The 26322-nt window shown below is 51.5% G+C and overlaps 1 protein-coding gene across 1 annotated transcript in view; it reads right to left on the bottom strand.

Moving 5' to 3' along the window:
• Window positions 1-26322, bottom strand: part of PAX2 (paired box 2) — a 95940-nt gene that overhangs the window by 52000 nt on the left and 17618 nt on the right. Inside the window, exon 5 of the mRNA XM_004701313.2 lies at window positions 957-1042. Coding sequence (XP_004701370.2) covers window positions 957-1042 — 86 coding nt within the window. The remainder of the gene's footprint in view (window positions 1-956; window positions 1043-26322) is intronic.

Below are 26322 nucleotides of genomic sequence, written 5' to 3' on the forward strand. Positions count from 1 at the left end.
CAGCAGGGACATTTTAATCACACCCCAGCCCCTCAAGCCCCAGGCCTTAAATACAGCTGTGGTACCATCAAGAACCCTTAGGCCTACGGGAAGTGTGAAAGGTGTGTGGATTTCACAGGTGTGTCCGCGGCCTGGTCCTGAGTGAGGCTGAGTGAATGGGGGCTGGCGAGGGCAAGAGAACTGCTGAGTGCGTGTGACAGAGACAGAGAGATCACGAGAGGCTGGCCAAGAGGGACAGAGCGCATGCGGAGGAAGGGGGCGAGAAGAGACTCGAATCCAGGCCCAGGCACAGGGAGAGGAGGAGACAGAAGGAAAAGGCGGAGGGGAGGAGAGGGGCGGGAAGAAGAAAGAAGGATGCTTTTCAAAGAAGGCTCATTCCCAAAATAGTCAGAGCCAAGCCAGCCACAACCACACTGAGAGCCACGGGGCCCATGCTGACTCACAGAGACCCTCACGGACAGGGTAGAACTCCCCCTGTGAGAGCCTGAGACTGTCCCTCTGGATGGGAATAGAGAGAGCACCAGGTGCTTTCGAACTGCTGACCAAACTACGCCACCAGGGCTCCTCTAGAGAGTAGAGGTGAAAAAAAGAGGGGCAGGTGGGAAGACAGGATCACATAACAAACGATTGAGAGGGAGGAGGGGGAGTGCCAGAAGAAGGAGAAATCCTAAAAGGAGAATGTGGACTTAATTGAGAGTGACTGACTGACTGACAGGCAGACGGACGGACTGAGGGAAGGCAGGGGCAGGTGAGGTGGGTGGGAGGCAGAGAGCCATCCAGGTGGACTTGTCTCTCTCAGGGAGATCCTGAACCTCTAGTCTAGAAACTCAGGGAGAGCAGGGATTGGGAAACTGGCTAACCAAGCCTTGGGCCGCAGACCTGGCAGGCCGCTCTGAGGGAAGGGGCTTCCCTCAGGGGGCTCAGGTTCCCCTTCCCAGACCGCCGAGCGCTCTTACCAATGGTGTGGCCAGGGGCAGTCACTCCCGTTCCAGCCCCATCGGGGGTCGGGTGGAAAGGCTGCTGAACTTTGGTCCGAATGATCCTGCAACAGCATCACAACAGCATCACACATCACGTGCCTCCGTCACCTGGCCCGGTGCCCTCCCACCCAGCCCGGAGAGGGGCTCTCCCAAGCTCCCCGGCTCCGTCCTCCTGCTCCTGCTCCCACGGCGCTGCCCTCACTGACAGGCTGATTGCTGCCGGGCACAGCTGGCGCTGCCGGGCCAATCTCGTGCAGCTGTCGACAGAGATGGTCTCCACTCTGCTCTGGCCTGAGCGCCATCCGAACTGTGGCTTGACTTCAGGTAGTGAGGCTTTCTGCCCACCCTTCCCTCCTTATCCACTCACATATCTCCCCTGGTAGCAGGACTTCTGGGCCTGGAGACCACTCCGGAATGATGTTTTCCCTTGGACCTGTGTCCCAGGCCTCCAGAGTCAGTGGGCAGGGCTGGGCCTTCCCCCTTCCCAGAGCTCTGATGCAGCCAGACCAGAACAGGATTACAGGAGTCCAACAGGGCGCCCAGTCCCGGGCCAGACACCAGCCCTGAACAACTTCTTTTTGAGTCTGCTTATTGTGCCCAAGCAAGTACACACCCTGTCCGTCCTTGGGTGGCTGGCTGATGGCCAACTTTCTTTGCCTGGAGGTCTTCCTTGGGTCACAACCTCTTTCCTGGCCTGGTTGGAAGGCCCGGTACCTTCTCTGTAGACCCAAGGATGAAATGAACCATCTGACTAGGGCAGAGAGATGACTGTGCTTTTTCAGTGATTTGGAAAGGTCAGAGCTCGTCAACCCAAAATCCAACCCTAGGATCAGTACTGAGGAGTGACTCTCTCCACCCATGGGCCAAATTAGTTGTCCTTGGATGCAACCTTTCCCAGAGCTTTGCTCCTTCCCTGAGAGGTGTGTGAGCCACACCTACCTTAACCAGCCAGGTGAGTCATGGGCTGCAGCAGACTCAGCTCCAACTGGCTTTTACTGAGCAATTGCGGGGCATAGGGATGACGCTCTGACATCACAGTGCTGGAGAGAAGTGTCCAGAAGATATGCACCCTCCAAAAGGCTAAGTAACTACAGAGGGGCCAGGTTAATGCCAGAAGGAGCCCGAGAAGGAGCCTTCTTGAAGGTGGGGGACTGGGGGAGGTTATCACTGAGGAGTCAGAACCCAGTGAGGGTCTTTAAAGCAGAGCAGGATCCAAGGAGCCCCTGCAGAGAACCCACCTTTACATGCTTGGCTACTAACTGAAGGGTTGGCGCTTCAAGTCCACGCAGAGGTGCTGCAGAGGAAAGGCCTGGTGCTCTACTTAAAACAACAACAACCAAACAGTTCTTTGAAAAGCTTTGGAGCCCAGTTCTACTGTGATACACCTGGAGTCACCCTGAGCCAGATGAGTCTGATCACGGCAGCTGGTTTCAGGATAGCGGAAAGGGCACGGGGCTGCAGGTTGGGGAGACTGAGTCTCAAGTCACGTAGCCTGGAGACAGCATTCAGCTCCTTTCTTCAGCGGTCAAACAGAAGAGCTGCTAGGGAACCTATGAGGCCTCTTTCCCCAGGAAAAAAAAGTATATGATTCTACGAAGAACCAAGACGCAAAATGAGGACCTAATGTCGGGGGTTTAAGTGGAGAGAAAATGTTTTGAGAAACGATGTACAAATGCGCTTTACACAATTGATGTGTGTATGGATTGGGATAACAGTTGTATGAGCCCCTAATAAAAAAATAAATAAATAAAAAGCACTTCAAAATTAAAAAAAAAAAGAAAAGAGTCAAGACGCAGAGGAGGATGTTAGAAGCGGATGCTGGGGGAGGCATAAATAAGGGCACGGAAGCCGGAAGTGCACACTGCTCTCAGGGATTCAGTCCTAGACCGGGGTCTAGCCAGAAACAGAAAAGGAGGCTGAAAACTCGGATGATGCTGGCGATTTTCTATTAGTTGAGCACCTACGATGTGTCGATAAGATAGACAGATTAGAGCATAGATGTGGGCGTACTCTTAATCACTCTCACGACAACCTCCAAAGGTGGTCACTCAAGACCACTCTGCTTGCTGGCGCGGCGTCAGCGCACAGCCTCAAAGGCCCGCGGGCTTTCTGACGGCGCCAGGCTGCCACCAACACGAGAGGACCGGGTTGAGAGGGTCCCAAACCACGAGTGATTTCTAAACTAGAGGTCACGTGTGCAAATGGATCCCGCCAAAGCGTGACCTCTGGAAGAAAGGCATTAGCGGGGACCTCTGAAAAGGAAGAGGAGCTCGGCGAGGCACCGGGATGCCACAGTGACCAGATCTGGGCGCCTAACTGGTGTCACCTGTTGTTCACAGCGCCCAGTTCTGTGCAACTGGAAGGTTGGTGGGACGTATCTGTGGCAGGAATCGGTGCAGAGGGATGGCAGCTTTGGCAGCAGAGTGAGGACACGAGTCCGACACATTCATATCTTAACTGGCAAAGGGGACAACATCCAGGTGGAAATACTCATGGGTCGGCTGGCACCGAAGGCATAGGGCTGTTGGGTACACGCTGAACTGCTTACTGTAAGGTCCATGGTTCAAACTCAGCAGATGCTCCAAGGGAGAAAGATGAGGCTGTCTGCTCCCATCAAGATTGACAGCCTCAGAAACCCTATAGAGGGTCACTATGAGTCAGAACCAACTTGATAGCAATGAGTTTGGGTCAAGACAAAGGGAGTTGAGAGATACAAGAATTTATCTAAGGAGTGGAGGCTGGAGGGCATCTATTTTCAGAAAAAAGAGGAAAGAGACAGAGCTGGTGAAGAACCAGAGAAGTGGTGTTCACACAGGAGACGGGAGAGTCTGGGTAGGGCGGTTTCACGTAAGTCAGAGGGGAAGCGAACTCAGTCCACAGCGCCAACCATGACATCAAGATGGAAGAGAACTGACTACAAGGAGAAACACACTCGGGGCTTTTGATGACTGTCCGTGACCTTGGAGAGGGTCTCCACAAGGGACTGAAGCAAGACTTGGACAGAGACATTAAGACGTGAGTGGGAGACAAGAAGGGGGAAGCAAGAGAAGTCGGCCAGGAGAGCTGAGGAATCGGGAGAACGGGCGGTCTGGACCTGTCTGAAGACGGAGAATCGGAGAAAGAGACGCTGTGGGTGGTTGTGAGAGCAGGAATGATGGGCAGGGCCAGGGGGAGGAGCCAGCCAGATCGGGCTTACTTGGATGAGGCCAAAGGGAGTGTTTACCTCTCAGTAAGGTAGAAGGTAAGAGCTTTGGGGGAAGGAGGAAGGTTTGGAGCATGATCGCAATGGGAAAGATTTAAAAGCAGCTACGGCAAGATGGGACTTCCAACTCTTAAAAACAGAGTCTCAGAAACTCACGGGGCCGTTCTACCCTGTCCTGTAGGGTCGAGGGCAGTCAGTTTGCTTGTTGGAAAGTGAGTGTAGACAGGTCTACCAGAAACATTTAGAAGGGTGCGGAGCTGTTCAGAGCAGCAGCTCCTGAGTCACTGCAGCGATAGCTTCCACGTCTCAGCAGGCGCTGCGGGTGGCCCGCAGGCTAAGGGAATCCCAGTGCTGGGGCTGGGCAAGGCAGATAACTGGCCGGCCTCGCAGAGTTTCTGTCTTTGTGACCCAGGGCCTCTGATCCCCAGGCCAGCGGTGCAGATTGAACTGAGGCAGCAAGTGATAGAAAATCACTACTCCCGGACAGCAGCTTGGTGGTGGTGAAAGGGAAGGGTGTTGGGCAGGGTGTCTGCTGTGAGCTCCTCATGTTCTCGGTGTGCACCCACCCCTAGACAGTGGGCACTGGCTGGTCCCTAGGGCTGATCCCAGGAAATTTAAGAACAGGGATCGTGGGGTCATTGAATCCCCTCACCACCACACGCCCCCAGCATCCTGTATAACAGCCCAACGACTCATGGGAATCCCACTAGGGGTGGGAGGGAAGAAGTAAATCAGCTCCTCTTGGTGACCACCTGAAACTGTTGTCCCTCCTTCTCTGATGCTTTTCATTCCTGGCCCCAGAGAACATCCCTGTCCTTCATGACCCCTGGCAGGTTTGGTCCGGAAGGTCCGGTCCTTGGATAGAAACCCTTGGAGGTGCAGGTAGGAGCACTGTCTGGCACATCTCCTCCACCTGGGAGCTGAGAAGTGCCATCTCCCGTTTCCACAGACAGACCGCCCTGCCAGGTGCCTGCTGGCCACTTCTCTCTCTTCCGTACTTTCTTCCACAGCAATGCTTTTCCTCCTCCACCATTTCAAAGAGAATTTGTCCTCTCCCAGGAGCCCCCCCCCCCGACCTTGACCTTCGCTCCAGCATAGAGACCTGCAGGCACTTAGAACCTCTGACCTCAAAGGAGCATGAGCACAGAAAACGGTACTACAGGGGAGGTTTCGGACTCAGCCTGCCTGCGTCTGAATCCCAGCTCTGCTTCTTCCTGCCTGTGAATTCACTGGCAGTTTCTTATTCCCTCACCTGTAAAATACGATAATAATACTACCCACTTCATAGGACTATTGTGAGGATTAAATAGGATAATCCATGTAACGTGATTAGTATGATGCTTTGCTCAATAAATGCTGGCTATAATAATAAGAACTGCTAGTATTATTATTCTTATGGGTAACCCCTAGGCTTGGATGCTTTCTATTTAGGCGCTGAGCAGAAGCCCTGCACAGCCTGCCTGGTGCGTGCAGGTGCTGCCAAGACCCGGGTAAGAGCATCAAGCACCACAGCAGCAGGTGGCCAGGCCCTGAAGTTGCATCAGGATGATGCACAGGGAGAGAGGCTGGGGACTGGACCAGCCCTTGACCTGGGAAGTAGGCACAAAGGGCCCAGCAACAATTCCTTCAGTCCCAAGAGATGCTGAAGAAGGATGGCAGGGTTTTAAAGGACAGCAAGGAATTCTCTTTCATTCCTGGCCAAGCTGGAGATCAAGACGGCCTTACCCGCTCTGTGAGTAAGAACAGAAGCTGTGCCTCAAGTCTCCTCTGAACAGTTAGCTAAACTTGACACGAGATGGAAAAGATCTCATGCCTTCTTAGAAAGCACATGGGTGTCTGTCCTGCCTATTCAAGTTCTAGCCCCTCTCCCTCCTCCTCTCTTTTCTTCCTCTGTGCTTCTATCTATCTATCTATCTATCTATCTATCTATCTATCTATCTATCTATCTATCTATCACACACATCTATCACACACACACACACACACCCTGGCTTTCTCCCTGTCTGTCTGTCTCCTTGCACCCTCAAGTTCCACCGTGGCTATGTGAGCTTATTGATTCCTGGGAGCTGGGGGAAAACAGGAGGCAGGGCTGGGGTGCAGGCTCAGGGATGGAAATAGAAGGCTATAAATTATTTGTGACAGGAAAGCAATAGTGGCAGAGTGCTGAGCACAAGTCCTGTGTCACTATTAGATTCCTTTTAGCCTGATGACACTGTAAAAAAGGTTAAGTGTCTGCTGGAATCGTACACCTGGGGGGCCGGGGCAGCCTGGGAGCAGAACAAGCCACCGAAAGCAGGTATATCAATTCTCCAGGCCAATAATATTCCTCTCATTGATCGCCACGCAAAGTTCAAAAATCTCATTACAGCCAGGCAGACCGGGAACTTTTTACAAATCAATAGAATGATATAATGTATGTATACTTAGTACAAATGTATCTATTCATCTATCCATCCATCCACAGTCCGCCTTAGGGCTTCCAAGTTAACCTACCCATCATATTATGTTATGTTATGTATGATATTATATTACATTATATTATATGGTAACAAATGGTATGCAGAGACTCACCCTGCGGTGGAGACGAGAAGACGTCCTATTAGCATGGGGGTGACCTCAGACAGCTCACCTTGGAGGGAATGAGGCGGCAGCCTTTCCAGGACCCAGCTGATCAGGATATCTAGAAGCAAAGCTTCCTTCGCAGAGGATCCAGTAAGAAGCGCTGTCGACTGAGTATTTATTTACTCTCTGTTTGGCAAGGCTCTAGACATTTCCAACAAGGCGTTCACTCAATTCTCCCAGCTACCCATGTATGTATATTCTAATTGCCCAAGGTCACCCATTCAGTAACCGGCAAAGCTAGGATGTGAATTCAGGTGGACTAACCCCTAGGACCAACAAGGCGGATGGACACAGGGGCGGCGACAATGGGTTCAAGTGTAGGGACAATGGTGAGGGTGGAGCAGGACCAGGCAGTGTTTCATTGTCTTTATGGACAGGAACCAACGCAATGTCACTCAGCAGCCCCCTACCGCCTCCCTAGGACCTGTGCCCTGACCCACTCGGGATACTGCTTTCAGGAGAGAGACACCTCAAAGCCCAGGATTGAAGCTCCTGAACTCGACTTCGGGTCTCTCTTGGGCCATGTGCTGAGAAAGGAAAGGTCAGGGGTCTCCCCTGAGCCTCAGTCTTCCCAATTGGAAGAGGGGAGTAATCACTCGGGCTGGGACCAGATGCCAGGTATACAGGAGATTTCCAAGCAGGTCCCCGAGACATCTTGCCCAGCTGTCCAGAATAGAATGCCCCTCAACTTTAGAATGACTTCGTGGGAGGGCGGGCTGGCAGCAGGTCAAGTCAAATCACCACTTTGCTCCAAGAGCCTCGGGAGGAGGTGTCAAGTAACTCCACAAGTGTGTCATAGACATACAGACTCTCTCATTGTCCACTCTCATTGTCCTGGGGCAGACTGCTCACTTGAGGGTCTACGGAGAACCCATTTGATCCCCAGGCTGGGGAAAGACTTTCGTGATTTGGTCATTCAAAGCAACCTAGAGGAGAGACTGTTTCAGAAAAGTCCACTGAGCCCAGTCGGGACTAGCAGGGCCTTGGCCACTGGCTTCCGGCTGCCCGGAACCTTCCAAAGAACAAAGCCAGATTTGCTCCCGCAAAGAATGTTTGCCCAAATCATGCAGGTCATTGTTTCGTCTCGGGCCTTTGAGAGCTGCCTCCATCAGGCACGTGTCCCTGGCTCAGCCCCCAGGCAAGTCGGAGCAACACAAACAGCTGGAGATTTTTCCTGACAGAAGCTCAAGCGAGCCATCACAGATCATCCTGGAAAATGTCCTCGCTCCTGGGAACCGGGCTACCTCTCCCAACTCCTGAGAACCAGAAGGAACGGAGCTCTCTCCTCTGCCCAACGCAGAAACTAAACAACAGAACTAGACCTCCTTCCTCCCACAGGACTCCACAAGGAACAGCACCCACTCACCCCCATACACACACTGCACGCCCCCACCTACACCCCCACCCCCGCCCGGATGATCAGACATTCTTCAGAGCAGTCCTGGTCCCTTTGTGTGGCTTTGCCTGCTCCCGCACCCTGTGGCCTTGCGTTGGCACAATGAACCACCTCGGGAGAGCTTTCAGGGCTGGGTGGAAGGGCCGCTAGTAGAGACTAAGCAGTGTTCCTCCCTCCAAATGTGAGCTGAGTTCCCGGTCCTTGTACCTGGAGATGTGATCCTGCCGGAAATCGGGCGTTTCTCATGTGAATGAGGTTGGGCAATGTAGGGAGGGTCCTAAAGCGAATCACTTGTGAGTGATTGAAAGCTCAGAACAGAGACACACACCAGAAGAAGAGAGATGCCAAGAGGAGGCACCCCAAGGAATCCTGGGAATAACTAGAGCTACAGACGAGGAAGACCTCCCCCTTAAAGCAGTGGCTCTCAATCTGTGGGTCGAGACCCCTTTGGGGGGTCTAACGACCCTTTCACAGGAGTCGTCTAATTCATAACAGTAGCAAAATGACAGTTGTGAAGTAACAACGAAAATAATTTTATGGTTGGGGGGCTCACCACAACATGAGGAACTGTATTAAGGGGTCGCGGCATTAGGAAGGTTGAGAACCACTGCTTTAAAGCCATGCCTTGAATTTGGATGGCTAGCTTCCTGGACAGTCAGAAAATACATGTCTGTTCTTTAAAGCCACTCCCTTGTGGGATTTTCTGTCATAGCAGCTAACAGAGACTGGTCATTCTTCAAAGCGGTGACCAGGACCTTCATTCTGGCCGTGGAGGAAGAGAGCTGGGATCTAAAGGTTTCAAGTTGACCCAGGGCCCTCCCACCCCCACTCTCACCCCCAAATGGGTCGAGGACTTCTGCCTCTTCGGTTGCACCTCAAAAGCCAAAACTAAACTCTGAGAAAGGAGAGCCCTACCCAAGAGCTTGCAGGAGGGTGTTCTCAAAGTGCCGTCCTCGGACCGCCGACATTAGCAGCCCCCCACCCACGGAAGCTTGCTAAAATGAAAATCCCAGGTCCCACCTCAGCCCTCCCGGGGTAGGAGTTCTCACAGCGAATCTCCAGATTATTCCTAAACTCTCCAATATAGAATGACTGGTGTTAGCCAAGGGCACAGGAAACCCGGCTCTTGGGGCCATGGAGGAGTCTTGTGGGTTGGGAGAAAGTCGACGCGGAGAGTTCAGGCAGTTCCTCACTCACACTTTACCACGTTTCTCCCCATGTGATCATCTTGACTCCAACTGACACAGCCACTAACATTCAAAAAGCTAATCCGATCCTCTGGGGAGGCTACACTATAGGTTAAAACGGAACATCATTTCGAAATCATTTCTTTGAGGACACCCCAGGATGGCACATTGCGAGTGGCTTCCTTTGTGACCAGGCATATTTTCTGCATCAACCTGGACTTCTAAAACAGGCATTGAGGATGATCATTCTCCACTGCGTGCCCCTGGGAGCCCGGGCCAGAGGCAGTTTCCCAGGCTAGATGGGCCATGGGACTGGCCCAAGAGGGCAATTGCGATGGTTAATATGATGAATGGTAAGCATATGGATTGATTTAACTTTAAGATAGTTCGCATAAGTTTAAAAATTAAAGGGCAATGTGCTTAACTAACCATTTGGAAACCAGTCTGTGGTGCATGCCAGGCCCAGAGCGTGACCAGACTAACTGCTCTCCTCCTGGCCCTGCCCTCATCAGCAGGGCTTCTGGCTGATGCTGTCCGCCGCCTCGGTGGCCTTCCTGGGAGGCTCCGGAGGCTACAAGGCTGCCTGATAGGACATCGAAAAGGCTCCCACGTGGACTCTTGGCTAGAGCCAATGCTCCCGGCCCCATCCCAGGCTCACCACATCCACCTGGTGGAGGCAGACATGGGGGCCCTTCTAATGCTCACCTGGCACTGTGCTAAGTATTTTACATGGATTATTTAATTTTCACAATCATCTATGTAGTCGGTACTGCTATTGGCCTTATTCTATAGGAAATGCTAACGGAGTTGCTGAGAGGTTATGTAACGTGCCCAAGGTTATACCGTTGTGTAAGTTAGCAGAGGTGGGATTGGGTACAGGTGCCTGACTCCAGAGCTCATGCTGCTACGTGCTGCCAACCACTAGGTAGAATAAGTCAGGCCTGTTTACATGAGAATAGATGAGTTCCATATACTAGTAACAAAAGTAACAACTAACATTTATTTTATATCTCAGAACAACTATTTCATATTTCCTATAGGACAGGCACTGGATTAAATGCACCTTCTCCTTCAACTCTTAACTACAACTTGCTACAGTGGGCATGGTCTCTCCTTTAGCAAAGAGGCAGTGGAGAGGCTAAGCAAATTGCCCAAGGTCCCATGATAACAGCACTGCAGACAGGTTTTGATAAAATAAACCCTATTGCCTCTTCTAGGAGCCTGCAAGTGGTGTAGTGGTTACAAGTTGGGCTGCTAACCACAAGGTCAGTAGTTCGGAAACAGCATCCACTCCTCGGAAGGAAGACGAGGTTTTCTACTCCCAGAAACGGTTACAGTCTCGGAAACTCAGTTTCCGAGGTCAGTCCTGCCTTGTCCTGTAGGTCTGCTATGAATAGGAATTGACTCTAATAGCAGTGAGGATTTGGGGCTTTTTAAAAATTACCTCTGTCTACAGTAATATATCTTTGTGTTTATTAACTACTGGTCATGAGCAAAACTTCCCTACCGTCTTTTAACAGCCATTATCTGAACAACCGAGTCAATGTCTACGCAGGCAGTCACACGGAGCTGTGATTCTAAGCACGCTTGCCCCCTCTTACACGTGCCGGGGTTGTGTTTGATAAACATCAGACCTGTGCTATCAACCAACACAGTTTTAGGGTACGTGGCTTTGGCTTCAGTGCATCTTCTGTGCACTGGTGGGTCCCAGGGTTGCTTTTCAAAAGCATAGTTACTCATGTATATGATTTGTCGAGGGCGACTCCGCCCAGAGGTGGTCTTCTGAGTCCCCCGTTTCTAGAGACTCTCGCTATGATTCCTCTTTCTCTGGATGCACGTCTGCTCTGGCGCATTGATCTGGGATTTACAAGCCTGAATACGTTTATCAAAACCTACTTCATAAATATTTGCCCCATATGTCAAATCTGCAAGCCACAGTCCCGCACGACCCCACACGCATCACTAGCTCCTTCTCCGGGTCTGTGAGGTCCTCGCATCCCCAGTGTGTCCTTCTCTTGGCCCTGCGTACCAGTATCGATATGCATGCGGGCGAATTTGTATACTTGTGTATCTCTCGGTGTCTGGCCCGGACAAGGTGGGGGCGAGGGGAACGTGGAAATGAGAGAATTATTAAATGCCAAGTAGTTGTGCAATAAATTCCATTGATTTTATAAACTCCAACTTGTCTTCAGTCTCCTTCCATTCTTTATCCTGGGGGCATTGCGACAACAACAAAGAAAACCCCCTATTTTAAATATCTTTGCTTCTTTCCTGCGCCAAGCCCACCCCTCCAAAAAAGTGTCAATATTTTATTTGGATTTTTAACTTCGCTCCATAACAGTTGTTTGACCTCCTGACTCGTGCAAGTCACATAAATTCTGGGACTTTATTCAGGAGCCATGTTCCTGCTATTGAATAAGCAATTTGGGAAGGTGAATTAATGACTTGTGCTGCTGCTGGAAAGTCCCTGAAGAAATATGAAAATTGCTTGCAGACGGAATCGATACTCAGTGAGCAGCCAGCACGAGGCTTCGGCTCCGGAATGGCCACCGAAGGCAGGGCTCGTGGAGGAAGGGGGATTCCTGCACCCAGCTTGGCAAAGCCCTCCCCGCTCGCCTTCCCCTTGCTCCCCCGAGTGCTCTCATTTTCAGTAACAGCAAAGTCTTATTAAACCCCCAACCAAGATAGAGCCGATTTGTCCTGTCTCCGGAAGCAGGCTCAGGGGACAATTTACTCTCTTACTAGCAGCGAGAGCCCAGAGGCCTTATTGAAGGTGACGGCCTGGGCACATCCACCTGCTGGAGAAAGGGGGCGGGGCTTCATAACAGACCATCCCGGGGCTTGAGGCTGCTGGGGGGAGGGAGGGGTGATTACTCACTAAATCAGGTAAGCACAGACTTACTTTGCTTATGTACTAATCTGTGGCAATCAGGCCATATACATTTAAAAAGAGGCTTTGAATCTGTAGGGAGGGGCATAGGGTTGGCAGAGGGACAGATGCCAGCCAGACCTAGAAGCAGATTCTTTGTCCGGCTGGGGAAAAAAAAAAAGGTGAAATTGTTCACTACAGGTTAGTAACTAAGCCCAGGAAGCCTGTGCTTGCCTTGCTTAGCGGGTGATCCGGCGCTAAGGCTGGGTGGGGAGACCACTGCTGTGACCACCTTCTCCTGGCTCTGTCGCTGTGGTGGGATTTAGCCGGTTCACCCTGCTTCCACAGAACCGATGCCTAATTTTTTGTTGAGTTTGTTGGGCGAACCGATTGTTACAATGGCCCTTGGCCTCAGCGTTCTCTCTAAGGGGGGCAGCCGGGCAGCCGCCCAATGTGCAAATCACAATATGACACCGCCCTCTGTTTTTAACATGCACCTCTCTTATTGTTCTTTCCGAAGTATTAACTGTGTGAAACAATAAACTCTCGTTCGGTATATCATTTCTTTACACTTCCCACGGCCGCGAGGTTGCTAAGCTCTCTGGATCCCACCGCGGCTCTGTGGCAGGTTGCAGGGCTGGGTGTGGTAGAAGGCACTGTGACTTTGGCTTCTGCGCGGGCGTGCCTGGGCGATGAGGCGTGTGAATTGTGTTGTGTCGCAGCCTGTGTTGTGCTGGGCCAGGACATTCTGGCAGCTGCCTGAGGGGTTGTTACATGGCGCTTTGTGGTATTGTCCCGAGGTGGGTGCACTTTGTGTAACACGGAGCTGGAGGGACTCCAGTATTGTTTCTTGGCTGAGTCTGTGTTTCTGCTGTGAATTATTACGCTCATTGATCATATCAGCATCTTTTCTCCCCACCCCCCACAACGTAGGTCTCAGAGATTGGGTTAATGGGTGTCTCCTTGGTGATATGGCTTGAGTAATGATGTTGGATTTGGGTGGTGGTGTATGATTCAGCAACCGCTTTAATTGCCTCTCTCTCTGCGTGGCTGTGGGTGAGAGAGCCCACCCTTCACCTCTCTAGATGACTCTGGCCTGGTCATTTGCGAGGCTCCTTCCCAGAAGGGGGATTCTAGAGAGGCAGGACAGAGGTCATCTTGATGCCCAGCTGTCCAGGTCTACGCTTCTGGGAAGCAAAATCAGAACCAGCTTGGCCACTAGAAGTTGCCCCTGCTCGACTGGACAGCTCTGCTTCTGCCTCTCTGGTATAGATCCTCTTTTCCTCTGCTTCATTTTAAATTAAGCCCCTAGGCTAACTCCAAATCTTTTTGAGAGTTTGAATCCCTGCTGGGGCTAAAGGAGAATAGATGAGAGCAAATTTCCCAATTTCAATAGGGATCCGAAATGTGAACTCTTAATTCCAAGATTTCTCCAGTCCATTACACTGTGTGGCTCTACCCATCAGCCTCTCCTTCCTTCCCACCATCCTCAGATGAGGTGGCCCAGCAGTGACCTGCACTCACAGGTCATGGAAGACCATGGGCACGTGGACTGGGCAGGACTTTCTACTAAGGTACAGAGCCCCTATTCTAAGCTCATAAGGATATTTATGAACACATAGCTGGATATGAGACCTCATCAAAAGGTGACCCATGTCTGCACTTCCTTTTAGACAAGGTTGATATGTAGTATGATGTAATGGGGAAGCATGCAGCAATTACAGCCAGCACTGCATGAGTTCAAGTCCTACTTCTGCCTGTGACATTGAGCAAATTATTTAACTTCTCTGTATTCTAGTTGCCTCATCTATAAACAATCCTATAAAGCCCTATGGGGTTGTTTATGAGGTTTAAATCAATTAATGCATGTAACATACACAGAGCAGTTCCTAGTTCAGTAAGAATTTGTTCTCTATTATGATGATGACAAATTCAATGACTGGCTGAACAAAGATCAGCCCATGCATGCATAAGGATGTGTACACATATGTGCTAAGGGGCAAAAAATTCCGAAATAAATTAAGGTGTGTGTGTGCACTTACATTCTCACTCACTCACTGCCACAATTGGAGTCAGTTCTGACTCATTTGTGACTCTATAGGACAGGGTAGAATTGCCCCTGTAGGTTCCTGAGATTATAACTTTTTTATGGAAATAGAAAGCCTCATCTTTCTCCCACAGAGCAGCTAGTGTTTTTGAACTGCTGACTTTGTGACTTAAAGCCCAACACATACGCACTATGCCACCCGGGCTCCTGTGTTTACATTAGAGATGTGCAAAAGCTACAGTCAGGCAGGACAAGGCAGCGGGCAGTTCCCTCCTTGGCCTTCTGGTCCACGCAGACAGCTGCAGGGGATGAGGGCCAATAGTGTTCACCACCATCCATCTGCAGACACACCACCATCCATCTGCAGACAGAGGGTTGTGTCCAGCGCTGAGCTGATGAGTAGAAGATTATAGTCCTCCTACCTGGCCGACACTTACCAAAAATGTTCATTATGAATGTGCTCTCAACACTCAAATGTAGCTCATTTGAAGGATTTGCACTCTACTTTTAAAATCAGGGCTTTTCCCAGCTAAACTCAACTCACTGCCATGAAGTCAATTCTGACTCATGGCACCCCTGTAGGGCAAGGTAGAACTTCTCCTGTGGGTTTCCAAGACTGTAACCCTGTACAGGAGTAAAAAGCCTCATCTTTCTCCCATTTTCCCAGCTAACTAGGTGCAAATGAGGAAGAGTAGGATCCAGCTATAAACAGACAACTTTGGCTTCCATCTTTGCTATTGTTGGGCATTGAGGAAGCAGGAGAATTCATGGTTACCCAAATGACTTTGAACCACCACAACAACTAGATTAAGGTCAAACTAAGTTGTTTTTTTCACATCTTTGATCCTTAGGAATGGGGACCACTGTGGTGACTATCAAACGCGTGTGCATCCCCGCGTGACCCAGTTGTCTGGGGGACGATCGTGGATGGATTGAGTTAGAATCCATCAAGTGTTTGCCGGCTGCTCCTTTTCTTCTCTCATATTATGCCTTCTCTCCCCTTTCATCCTTCCCTCTTCCCCTTCACCTCCCTTTCCTCTCCACTCGGTGACATTTAAGGATCAGAAGAACCCTTCAAACCTATCAAATAAGGATTTTCTCCCACTATCATTTCATTTTATTCAAGAAAAAAAAAAAACAACTTACAAAATGCAAAGTACCACAACCCATGAAAATGCCAGGAAGCCCCGAAAATGCCAACCTTCAGCTCCTCAAGAATTAACAGGCTCATTCCAGCAGGGGAATGTACAGTCACACAAAGTTCACACACACACACACACACACACACACACACACAAACACACACTCACTCACGTCCAGAGAGGGTGGACTCTCAAGTGAGAGTAGACAGAGTGGGAAGTTAAAGACTACTTCTGTCCAAGGGTCATTTAAGTGAATCGTGGTGAGTTATGCTGTGTTTGTTTGGAGAGCAGAGGAGAGCAGTGTCCTTCCCAAATCTCACTGGCATTCATGATACACCATCCTGCTCACCAAAGCACCGTTTTTGGGTCCCTGGAGCTCTTTCATTTGAAAGATTACAATGTTTGAGCACATGACAACTAGACCCACCCCTATCGACCAGGCACACGATGCTGATCATTGCTGTAGTCATGCTACTAACATTGAGGGAGCGCTGAATATCTACAGGCTTAACTCTAAGACTTACTTGCTTAGCTCATGTAACCCTCATGAGAACCAAGGAGATAGCTCCGTGATTATCCCCATTTTACGGGCGAGGAAACTGAGGTCTAGAGAGGAACGGAATGAACGCATGACCATGACTCCCACTGAGTAAGAAACCAGAGCCATCTCTCACCAGTGCCCCCAGGCTTTACAGCACGGCAGCACATGGCTTTGTGCATACCCTGGCATAGAATAGGTGCACAGCCAAGATGTTTTAATAGAGGCATGAAATAATAAATTCATGAAAGACCACATCCATTTAGAATTCTGATATTCTCTTACTATAAAGCCAGGCCTCGAAGGCCACTGGCTTCGTTGGGCCAGGCTTTGCCTTCCAGGCAGCTCGTGGGGGAAGAGAAGTGCCTGTCAGCTGTGACGGTTCAGACGCGAAATGCCCTCACCGCCAGTTCTCCACCGGATGGTAGAGCCAGGCCCTGCAGCACTTCAGACCCAAGACCAAACCCAGACGGTATCAAAGATGCTTTCTCACCACAACGCTTTGTCTCCTTGAATGATTTTCTCTCTAGAAACAGGTGTGGGTTCTGTGCCCGGATAAAAAAACGGAGACATTCCGTCAAGGCTGTGCGTGTTTCTAAATCGCTGGGGAGCTGGCATCGTATTGACAGCCTTGATAGAAAATTGACTCAAGTTTTTTGGGTTTCGTCCAGCTGTTTGGAAGTTGCCACCGCCATTAACCTGTTTGTCAGCAAGTGCTCATGCATTTCCAAGAGACATAAGTGAACGCCGAGGAGGAAGAGAATAACCCAGAAGAAAACAGACTAAAGAGGACAGGGGTAGCAGCTATTCGACAAAACCAGTCAAGCAGCCTCCGTTCTGGGAATGAGTTGCTGCCTGGGAGATCCATTAGAACAAGGGTCCAGCTCACAAGAGACTCATGTGCTTACAGACCTTTAAAACCCTCATAAGGCTCTACCCTTGGCTGTCCAGAGAGCTCTATCCAATCAGATTCCTGCACGGCACAGCTGATGGATCAATCCCAGCCCAGTGTCCAGTCCGGAGAGCAGCGTGGCCACGTGGCAGCCAATCCCGCCTCTTGGCGCCGACATGGCCTCATCCACTCTCCAGGTGCCGGCCGCCTGCCTATGCACTTAGCTCCACCACGCACTCGCTGCCCAAGCTGTAGATTTTGAAAAGCTTGGCGTAAATCTGGTTTGTGACTTTGTACATTTACCTCGATTTGTGATTTAGGGTTCTGCCTTTTATCATCTCTCCCAAACTCCATTTTCTTTCTTCCTCTCGCTCTACTTTTTCATGCTATTTACAACTGCCTCATCCATACAGCCGCAGAGCCATCTTTCAGCGTCTCTAACTGATCTGCCCAAATGGGTTTTTCTTACCCAGGTTCTCGCTCCCGGTGACTTTATTTATGTTTGCGTAAACAGGAACTCTAGTTCGTTCCGTGCAATAGCATATAGGATGACCACTTTTATCAAAGCGATCTCGGTACTAAAGGACTCCTAGCGGGTACGTTTGTTTATTCTTATAAACAAATAAGGCGCTCGCTGCGTGGCGAAGGCTGTGTGCAGGCGAGCATGCGTGCACAATGTCCTGCTCAGGCTGGGCCTCTGCTCCACTGCCCTGTGTCAATGCTTGGTACCGGCTGGCGGAGCCCAAGGAAGCCGTGATGCGGACCCTCAAAGAGCTGAAGATAAAGCCAGGCCCTGGGCCCTCCCTCCTGATGGGCACTTGTTCTTTTAGGAGCAGGCCTACGGAAGCCTGGCAGGCCTACTTCTTCCAAATTCTCCCTCCTACACACACCCTTCACCCAGAGCTGCAGAGGAGGCTTGAGATGATATCAAAATTCGCAAACAAGGTCAGGGGGTCTGCTCTCTCTCTCTCTCTCTCTCTCTCTCTTTTAAAAGGCCATCAAGTGGATCCTGGCTCACAGTGACCCTAGAGGGCAGAGTGGGTCTGCCCCGCAGGGTTTCCAAGGCTGTGCTGTTTACAGAATCAGACCGTCACAACTTTCCCTCGTGTGACTGGGGGGTTCAAACCACCAACTAACCACTGTCGGTAAGCAGCCAAGCATTCAACAACGAAGTCACTGGGGCTCCTTTCTATTCTCGTAAAGGGTGAGAATTGGGGGGCAACGGAGGGGGCGTGTTTAGATACCAGGACAGTGACTCCCTGGTGTCCTAGGCCATCCATCTAATGCTTTTCCTCTTCCCTTGTTCTTTCTATACCTTCCGCTCACTTCTGACTCTCTTTGACCTTGAGCCCTAACCTTCTGTTTCGTACCAGAATCTGTTCCAGGCGGGACAGCACCTCTAAAGCAGCAGTGACCTGACCTGATGGGCCTGGGGACCAGTCGCCAGAGGGACTGGCCCATCACTTCACTCCTGGAAATAAATCCCATTGTATTTGCATTTTAATTTTCCACATAAACAAAGGCCCAGAGTACTCGCTTGGGCAGCATCATTGGATGAATTTAATTAGAAATGAAAAGTTTATAGGGCCCTCTTTAATGCGATTAATGCTCAGTTAACATTTATCACATTCGGATGCTGGGATCGCCTTTTCTAAGCAGCCACTGGCCATGAAATGAATTTCTCTCAACTTTGTTGTGTACCTGTCCTGGGAGGTCATCTCCCACAGGGTCTGCACTGCCTGGGGGCCAAGTTCAGAGGGGTGGAGGCTGGGATGGGGGTGGAGGGCAGCAGTGTGAGAGTCGGGGGGAGGGGGAACACTTTCCTTTCTAGAAGGAGCCAGACCTTGACCGGCTTTGTAACTTCTGCAAAGAGCTGAGTGTTCAATGGCACCAACTGACGGACAGGCTTCAGAGCCTCTTGTCTGCCAGAAAGACTCCTTCTACTCCTCCCAGTCCATTTCTCGGGCCCCAAGACAAGCTTTTACAAGGGATCTCAAAAAATTCATTGCCATCGAGTGGCCTCCGACTCACCAGGGCCCTATAGGACAGAGGAGAACTGCCCCTGTGGGTTTCCCAGGCTGTAACTCTTTACGGGATTAGGCGAGTCTGCACCAACCACATCTGGCTCTCCCTTCTCTCCTCCTGTCTCCTCCTCTGTCTCCCACCGCCTCTCTTCCTGTCACCTGATGTCCTAATAGCCTTTCCCTCTTAGGGGCACAAAGATGGGGAAAAGAAGCTCCAACCCCAACCCTGAGTAGCCCTCCTCCTCTCCTCTGGTTGGTTCTCCCCGAGGTCAGACAGTCACAGCCCGCGCTGAGTGCTAGCTCCTCAGCGAAGCAGAGGCCACGGAGGAACACGAAACCCCTGCTGCTTCCTTATCTGATCGAATTCTCCTCACGCTTTGATTAGAGTCCACCAAGATTGGCCTCCTGACCCAAACCAGCTAACGGAAGAAAAAGGAGGAGAAATTAAAAAGAGGCCGGAGATGGGGGAAGCATCGGGGGAAGCAGGGAGGGGACGTGTCCACTTTGCAGATGATAAAAGGAGATACATATTTTGACCTTCGACCTTATTCAATACTGCGGGCGCTCCGCAGACACCAGCCAAGCACCCGTGATGAGCTCCCATCCTAGCACACCCGTACCCACCTCTCGATACCCAGCCCCGGCTCACAGAGAGAAGGCACACGGCTCACAAGTGTGGGCGAGGGCATGGGATGCGCTCTGTACCTGGCAGGACACCCACGCATCAGAACAACCACTGCCCGTTCAAGCGTCCACTCTCCTGATAGCACACGAACCCCCCACCCCACCCCAAGGAAGCAGGCTTTCTGGTTGATGGCAGGACTTCCATGCTGGGACCAAACAACTGCCTCAGCTAAAGACCCTCTGCACGGCCACCCACCCACCCACCAGCTCCCACGTCCACCAGAGCGCCTCCCCGGGAGACCTCCCTGCCAGGCAGGGCCCTCGAGACAGCTTCCCGGGACCTGCCTGCCCGGCTTAGCAAATACCAGCCACCCACACACTCTCCCCAGCTGGAGCCACGCAGGGGCGCCACACACAGGCTCACCAATTTCTCTTGGTGACACAGTGTGGATGGCATGGCCTGTTGTCCTCTAAGGCTAGGAGGAAGAAGGCCATGGGGTAGCAGCCGAAGGAGGGACTCCTGCCTCATCAGTGCTGCACCCCATCAGGCCGGGCCAGAGCAGCCCAGAGTGCAGCTTCCTTCACCTGCCAGCTAAATATGGACTGTGCAGCCTGACCCAACAAAGACCAAGGTATCCCCCTCGGGAGCACGGGGCAGGGTTCTGACAGCCTTTTCCTCGACCTTACTCTGCCCACCAGGTGGAGGCCCGTTCCTTTTCCCACCAGGCTGGCCCCTCACACAGCCCTGCCTCTTCCTTCTGCCAGGAGCCGCCACCCGGCCTTCCTGTTCCGGAATCACTGCTGAAGGGAGAGCCCCACAGAGACGCGTGAGCCCCGTGGAAGGCCTGCAGAGGGAGGAAGCCCCGAGCAAAGTGGCTCAAGACTCCTGATGGTGGGATCTAATCTGGAATCGCCAGGAAATAAGGACCGACTGACCTCTGATGGTCCCTCTCTCTTGGCTGCCCTCCCACGCTGCCAGCAGGGCCTGCAGGGGAGCGAGCAGACAGGAGGCACCGCACTGCAGCGCGTCCACAGCTTGCCCCATCAGCCTTGCAGCGCGGGGACCGACGCAGAGCCGAGGTCCATGCCCACGCTGCAAGCACCCCTCAGCCCTGGGACTTGACAGTCCCCTGCCACTTGCTCTGGCAAAGCACTTGGCTGCTAACCCAGGGGCTGGCAGTTTGCAACCAGCCAGTAGATCCTCGGGAGGATGACCTGGAGACCGGCTCTCATCGAGATCACAGCTCTCAACAGCCCCTAGGGGCCCAAGTCTGCTCTGGCCTTCTGGCTTGCTATGAGCTGAAAATTACCAAACGACAACAAAGGCATTTCCTCTGGGCTTCTATTCAGAAACTAGCCACCTTTCTTCTCCTGGGAAAACCGCTGGGCCTCTCCTTATCCCCTCTTGAACATGGTGCACCAGCTGGCCCGGGGTCCTGGTTCCCTCGAGCCACCTCTGAGTCCCTGCCTAACGCTTTGGCTCAAAGAAGTGGGCTCCAGTCTCCCCATTGTAAGCTTCCACTCACCCGGAGTCCCTGCACTGCATTCCCTTTCCGCTCCATCGTCTCTGTCCCCACTCTCCCGGTCCTCATCCTCTTTCTTGCCCTCCCTTCCCATCCTCCCCTCACCGACTCCCCCCCTAGTTTGAAAACAAACAAACAAACAAACAAACAAACAAACAAACTCACTGCCATGGGCTCAACTCCCTTGTTTGGGGAGCAATGTTCTGTCTTCTCCCTCCCTGCTCCAGAAGCTTCTGGAATAAAGGGCTCAGACAATGCCTCCCCCACCCCACCCCGCCCCACCCCCTGCACACACACTGAGGTGATTGTTCTGATCTGAAGCAGGGAGAGATGTTACACCTAGTCATGCAGGCAAGTGGCTACAGTCCCACCCCCCACAGTCCATGCGCTGCATTGGGCCAAAGATGAATTGTACTCGGCCAGCACATTTTAAAAGAATGGAATCGTTGTTTGGGCTAAGGGGTTGCATATTTCAGCATCTGTTGGCCCCAATTCCCACCATGTCCTTTAGTCTCATCTCCTGTGGCTTCTCCCATCTACCTTCCCTGCCGAATCCCCTGAAGGTGACTTCTGACCCACCACCCTGCCTCTCACACATATTTCTCACCAATTCGGACATTGGGGCATGGCTCTCCTGCCCCCGCCATCCCTATAAACACGGAGCCCTGGTGGCCCAGGGGCTATGTGTTGGGACTGCTCCCCACAAGGTCCGCGGTTCCAAACCTGTCAGCCACTCTGCAGGAGGAAGACAGGGCTTTCTAGTCCCATAAACTAGAGTTGCCGTCTCAGAAACCCACAGGGGCCGGTTACCCCATCCTCGTGGGCCAGCATCAACTCAATGGCAGTGAGGGACGTTTTGAGACATCCCTATAAAAGGAGACCTGGCAGTGCTGTCGATTCAATGTTGGGCTGCTAACCGCAGGGTCAGGGGTTCAAACCCCCTTGTCGCTCCCAGAGAGAAAGAGAAGGTGGTCTGTTCCTCCCATGAGGATTCTGTTTGGAGACCCTCTGGAGCAATCGGACTCTGTCCTGTAGAGATGAGCGGAATGGATGCTGCAGCAGTGGTTGGACACATTCCTATCATCGGCCAGGCCTGTCTGGAGTGTCACTGGACTGGCTCTTACTCCCTCTGAAACCACAGACTCTCTTTTCATCCTCTGTCCCCTCTAAGGATCCTGTTTTCTGTGTGGCCGTTGAGCCTTCAGGGTCCCTCCCTCCCTTCGGCTCTCTCCTCTCTTACTAAAGATTCCTAGATCAACCGGGGCCTTGCTCCTCCTGCTCTCCCTCCAGGGACAGGCCCTTCTCTGCGCGTCTCCCACTTCCCTAACAAGCCCCTGTGCTCGGCCTTCCCAGGAGACTCGGAAGCACCTGCCTTTTCCTCGTATCCTGCTCAACTTCCAGGCTTCTCCAGTTGCCGGCTATGCGTTTTTCCATTACTTTCCCTGAATTCCCTGGCACCTGGATTACTTGGGGAATGATTTGAAGCCTGACCAGGACTGTTCCCAAGTGTTGGGTCAATGTTTCACAACTTGGAAGATAGGAGAACCCGACAGAGCATTGTCTTTGCCGCTTAGGCAGTTGGTCCCTAAATGAATCCTGCCGACGAGGTTAGAGCCACAGTGTTAAAGCAAGGACACACCACGGATCACACAGCTCTCCGTCAGTCGCACAAAGGCATCATGCTAGCAACGCCCCTCTGACTGGACTCCAGAGGGTTAGAGTGCAAATAATCACTGCATGCCCATTTGGCTTCCGCTTGCCTGAATGATGCCATGAAGACTTCAAGCCCTCTGCCATCTCAGCAAGAGCCCAATAGTGCCTCACTAAGGGACCCCGTGATCCAGGGGTTCAGCCTTTGTCTGTGGCTGTGGATCCTGCCTGTGAGCCTCCTTCCTTTTCCTCCTCTTGACCTTGGAGCCCTTTCACCTCTGAGCAGGCAGAGGTGGGTCCACACAACACACACAAATCCACACACCTAAAGGGTAGCAACCTGTATGCCTGTAAGCGATTGTGAATATATGCCAGCTGCACCTTTTGAGCTCCCAAACAACCGGCTCCACAGAAGAAAAACATCTCAATCTACAGTTAGTCCGTTGCAGATAGATAAACCCAGGGAGATTCCGTTTTTTCACCTGCTCAATAGTTCACTGGTTATTTGAGCATCCATTAGAAGGCAACACTTCCCATGCCTTGGGTTTGTCAGAAGCCCCTCCGATTCCTCTAGGTGCCTGCCTGTGGCTAGGCAGCCACAGTGGGCACACCCTGTATGGGTAGGTCCTTCTTCTGTAAGAACCTAAGGTCTGGGCAGGTGGCTTAGAGGGATGGGGGAGGTGTGGGAAGAGCCAGGAAGAACTGAAGAGAATTCGCAGGCCAGGTGAGCACCCTTGGCTTCATTCTTTCAAAGAAAAGGAAGTGAACAAGGAGCCACTTTGCAGCGTACATATTTCCTCTTAATATAAGAACTCCAGGGAACCGATCACAAGGATCTACATATAACCCCCTGGGGGATGGGCAACAGAAAAGTGGGTGAAGGGAGACACCGGGCTGTGTAAGATAAGATAAAATAATAATTTATAAATTATCAAGGGTTCATGAGGGAGGGGTGAGCAGTGGGGGAGAAGGAAAATGAGGAGCTGATTCCAGGAGCCCAAGCGGAAAGTGAGCTTTGAGAATGATGAGGGCAACGAATGTATAAGTGTGCTTTACACAATTGATGTATGTGTGGATTGTGATAAGAGTTGTATGAGCCCCAATAAAATGATTTTTTTAAAAAGAACTCCAGCTACAGGGAGCCATGAAGAGGGGCTAAAGACGGGCTTGCGTAGTATGGGGCAATGCTTCAGCACAGCAAGAGCGCTGGAGACCTAGGAAGCTGGGCACAGGCCAGGGGCCCCTTGTAAAGTGTGCCCAGTCAGTCCTGCTGAGAGGCCTGAGAAGCAAGAATGTAGCCCATGCTGGGGCTGACGGGCAGCACTGTTTTCAGAAAGCAGACCCTTGGTGAGGGAGGTGGGCCCATCTTCTGCACCGGTTACTACGTTCATTGTTCTTCCTCTAGATATGTCCGCCAACCCCTGTCTTCACATGAACAAACACATCCTGCCAGGTGTGCCAGAGCAAGGCCATTCCCCCACTTCCCTCTAACGTGCATGGTCCCTCCTACTCCAACTTCCAGGGGAGCCTCCCGTTCCTTGCACTGATGTGCATCATAATCCCCTCCCTAAGCCAATATGCTCTGAAATCTATTGCGCCCCTTGCCACCTCTCCACTCCCTCCCCCAGTCGCCCCTTGTCCAGGTAACCCTGTTTCCCTTTTCCAGGGGCAGCTCCTGCCTGGCCCCATCTCAACTTGGCTAATTCCCCCTGTGGCCCCTGTATTGAACTGTTGTGTTGTCCATTCCCTGTGACACGGGCTCTGGTTACAGAGTTATTGATTGGTTTTCATGCAGACAGATGGGTCCTTCCTGGGCTCCCCTCGAAATCCCTAGCTGTATGGGCTGATTGCTGCCTCTCGGGTGTAGGATTGCACTGGAGACCACCCTCCATGCCGCCTCCTGGGCCCAGGCCCTGGACTGAAATAAATGGAGGCAGCCTGAGCGATAATAAAGGCAATTGAGTAGGTTCCCTGTGCAGACACAAGATTTATGCCTCTTCATATTTGATGTGATTGTTTTATTGAGTTCTCAGAACAGTGGGGGCACACTTTATTTATTTATTTACAGGTTTCCCCCTCTCTCTTCTTCTTTGAATCACCTTCCAAAGTTCACCTGGAGCTTTCATTCAGGGCCACCACTCTTGTCTCCCCTTTTGAAGAGCTTCCAGTTAAGGTAAGATCTTAGGGTAATGGGCCATTGCTTTCACCCAAAAGCCTTTGAGGGGCCTGCAAGCTTACGTGAGGCCAGCAGCCAGGGAAGAGACAGGCCTATAGGACACTGGCCAAGAACCCCAGTCTAAAACAGCTACAAACACAAAAATGAGCTTTTCAGAAAGACAACAACCATTTGTTTTAAAGAAGCAGAAGACAAACAAAACCCCAAACCAGCCTGTTGCCGATGAGTCAACCACGACTCCTGGCAAACCCATACGTGTCTGAGAACTGGCCTCCACAGGATTTTCTGTGGTTGATTTCTTCAAGTGATCAATCAAACCCGTCTTTCTGGGAACTTCCGGGTAGACTCAAACAGCCAACCTTTGAATGAGTAGCTGGGTGCTTCACTATTTGCACCACCCAGAGACTCCAAGAAGCTCAACATCCCTGCCTATTTTGCATCTTCTTCTAATGATGACCAAATGTATCAGCGTATGACCTTACTTGGGAGACAAGTGAACAAGGCTTCTCAGACAGAAACTGTTGAGTTTGTCTGCTATCTGTGGCCTGTTCTACTAAGTCCGGGGCAGCTGAAGCTGAGAGTTCTACCTTTATGTCTTCTACTCCTCTGGGGTGGGGAAAGCCTTCTCCAGCCACCCACTTGCCCTGGTTGTCAAGGCCAAACAACTGCAAGGGTCTGAAAATGTGGCAAGCACTCCCCCCACCCCACCACCCCCGCTGCCCTCTGGCCTTGTTCAATTCCAAGTCAGGTTCAAGAGTCAAATGTGCAATCCTTCTGGAAGTTGAGTTTCCCAGAGGGAAGACAGACCCAGCCCTATGTTTTCAATATTCCTTTGGCTAAAATGAGTGGCTCCTCGCTCCTTTGGAAATGTCTTTGAATGAACAGCTGGTGTACCACTGCCGGGCTCCTGGAGAAGACTTGGGAATGGCCCAGTGGTGGATGGCTGAGTGATACCAGAAGGAATTCTTTAGCACAGCGCTGAGGCTTCCATGTGAATGGGCTCCTAAGAACTAAGGGGGGGAGTGGGTGGCAGGTGACGGGGGTGAAGTTCACTTTGGAGAAGTCCACTCAAAAGATCCAGGAACAAAGCATGCCTGGACCCCAAGAAGTGTAGGGCTGACTGAAGAAGCTGGAGAGTGATGACTTTACTGTCGGCTCACTCCAAGAGACTGCCCTCGGGGGCTCTTCAGCAAGCCTAGACTTAAGGACAGTGAACCTCTTTTATTTTGTTTTGTTTAAAGAGCTCTACTCTCTCCCAAGAGCAATAGCTAGACCAGAAGACCTGGGCACACAATCAGGAAAATCCTTCCTGCCTGGTCAATTGCTGAGTGATGTAACTAAGTGACTTTTTCCCCTTTGGGTAGCAGGGATCTCCCTCCATCTCTCCCCCTCCGGGCCCATTTCTCATACCAGGTTTCACTCTAAAGTCACCTGTTTATAAACACCATCC

This window comes from Echinops telfairi, unplaced genomic scaffold (assembly GCF_000313985.2).
Source record: "Echinops telfairi isolate 266 unplaced genomic scaffold, ASM31398v2 ScPeMD7_70;HRSCAF=299, whole genome shotgun sequence".
NCBI lineage: Eukaryota > Metazoa > Chordata > Mammalia > Afrosoricida > Tenrecidae > Echinops > Echinops telfairi.